This window comes from Austrofundulus limnaeus, unplaced genomic scaffold, assembly GCF_001266775.1.
Source record: "Austrofundulus limnaeus strain Quisiro unplaced genomic scaffold, Austrofundulus_limnaeus-1.0 Scaffold1, whole genome shotgun sequence".
NCBI classification, from domain to species: Eukaryota; Metazoa; Chordata; class Actinopteri; order Cyprinodontiformes; family Rivulidae; genus Austrofundulus; species Austrofundulus limnaeus.
In genome coordinates this window covers 5,989,929-5,991,291 of record NW_013952403.1, presented here as the reverse complement: position 1 = coordinate 5,991,291, position 1,363 = coordinate 5,989,929, and the positions used below count along the sequence as shown (strand labels likewise).

The 1,363-nt window shown below is 41.4% G+C and overlaps 1 protein-coding gene across 1 annotated transcript in view; it reads right to left on the bottom strand.

Moving 5' to 3' along the window:
* Positions 1-1,093: 1,093 nt before the first annotated feature.
* LOC106516518 (uncharacterized) overlaps positions 1,094-1,363 on the bottom strand; it is an 8,080-nt gene continuing 7,810 nt past the window's right edge. Inside the window, exon 5 of the mRNA XM_014006924.1 lies at positions 1,094-1,351. Coding sequence (XP_013862378.1) covers positions 1,212-1,351 — 140 coding nt within the window. The 3' untranslated portion in view covers positions 1,094-1,211. The remainder of the gene's footprint in view (positions 1,352-1,363) is intronic.

Sequence of the window (1,363 nt, the reverse complement as noted above, 5' to 3'; positions counted from 1 at the left end):
TTTTAAATGGAATTACTGAAATAAATCTACTTTTTCATGATATTCTAATTTTATGACCAGCACCTGTAGAGTTTTAAACATAATTACACAACTGTGAGTTTGTTGTGTTCTGTCAATTTTTAAAACTAATGTCCACATATGTGGACAGCACTTTTCTCAGAAACTGCATTACGTAAAAAGATAAATCTTTGTTTTTACACTCAAGTCCCAATCAGCTCAAATATTAAGGAAAATGTAAAAAATACATATCAAGCAAGAGTTCGGGTCTGAGGAGGTTAAACCGTGCAGACGCTGAGCATCCAAAGTTCAATAGTGAAGCAAAGACTGCAGCGAAACGAGATGAGTCATTCGATAAATGCTGGGCTTTGTCCTGCCCATCGGACACTCAGCGTCTATGGGCAGTGGGCTGGCCCAGACGCTCAGCTTCTGCATGATCTGAGGCTGAATCCCTTTTTGATTGACAGCRAAATGAGCGAATCAGTGATCTTTCCATGTAATCATCTGTGGGAGCAGCTTTTAGCTTCTGTTCTGAACTGGAGACTAATCCTTTTGGTGGCATTTTTGACAGAGCTTTTTCCTGGTGTTCTCTAGCTGCTTGTTTGAGACTAATCAGTTTTTAATGCAGCGGTTGCTGCTGAGCCCCTCTACCCTTGTGAAAGTCTCATCTTAGGTAGCAAGCTGCACGTAATCGCAGACAGTTCAATGCTTTTGTCCGGATTTTGGTGAAGCCAGTTAGTTTAGCAGGGCTCATCAACTCAATTTGATACGTCCAGGTTTTATAAAGTGAGCTGGCTGAGGGTAAATGGTGATAAGTTAGCCTTTGGCTTAGACAGCTTTAGCTTTTTGACCACTGCAACACCCTGACCTGCAGAGATTCTATGCTAATCTACTCCTTGGATTGCTTGTAAAACAGTATTTTTATATGGAAATTTCACAGGTGATAGAGGGGATCCTGGTTAAGGCACGCACCAGGTTAAAACCTATTGTGACTGAGACACTAATAGGTCTCCCAAATTTAATTTAGAGAATTTCCTTCAAGCACTTCTCACACCCAAATAAAGATTCTACACAAGTCAGATGCCATTTACCACCATCTTTATTTGACCAAAAATAAAAATGGCAGGAGTATCTGCAGGGGAAAGGAAAAACTAAGTTTRGCACAAACTTTAAAATTCACAACGGTGCAGCTACATATGACTAGTTGTGAAGCACTAGGAGGATCTTGGGAAGACTTTCTGCTGGTGTCCATGACCAGGTCCATGTTCTTTCAAGTAGTGGATGTTCTGATAGTAGTCCTTGCCCTTCTCATGGCTTTTGCTGAAGGTGGTGTAGGTACCAGGAGGGTACAGACCATACAGCAGCC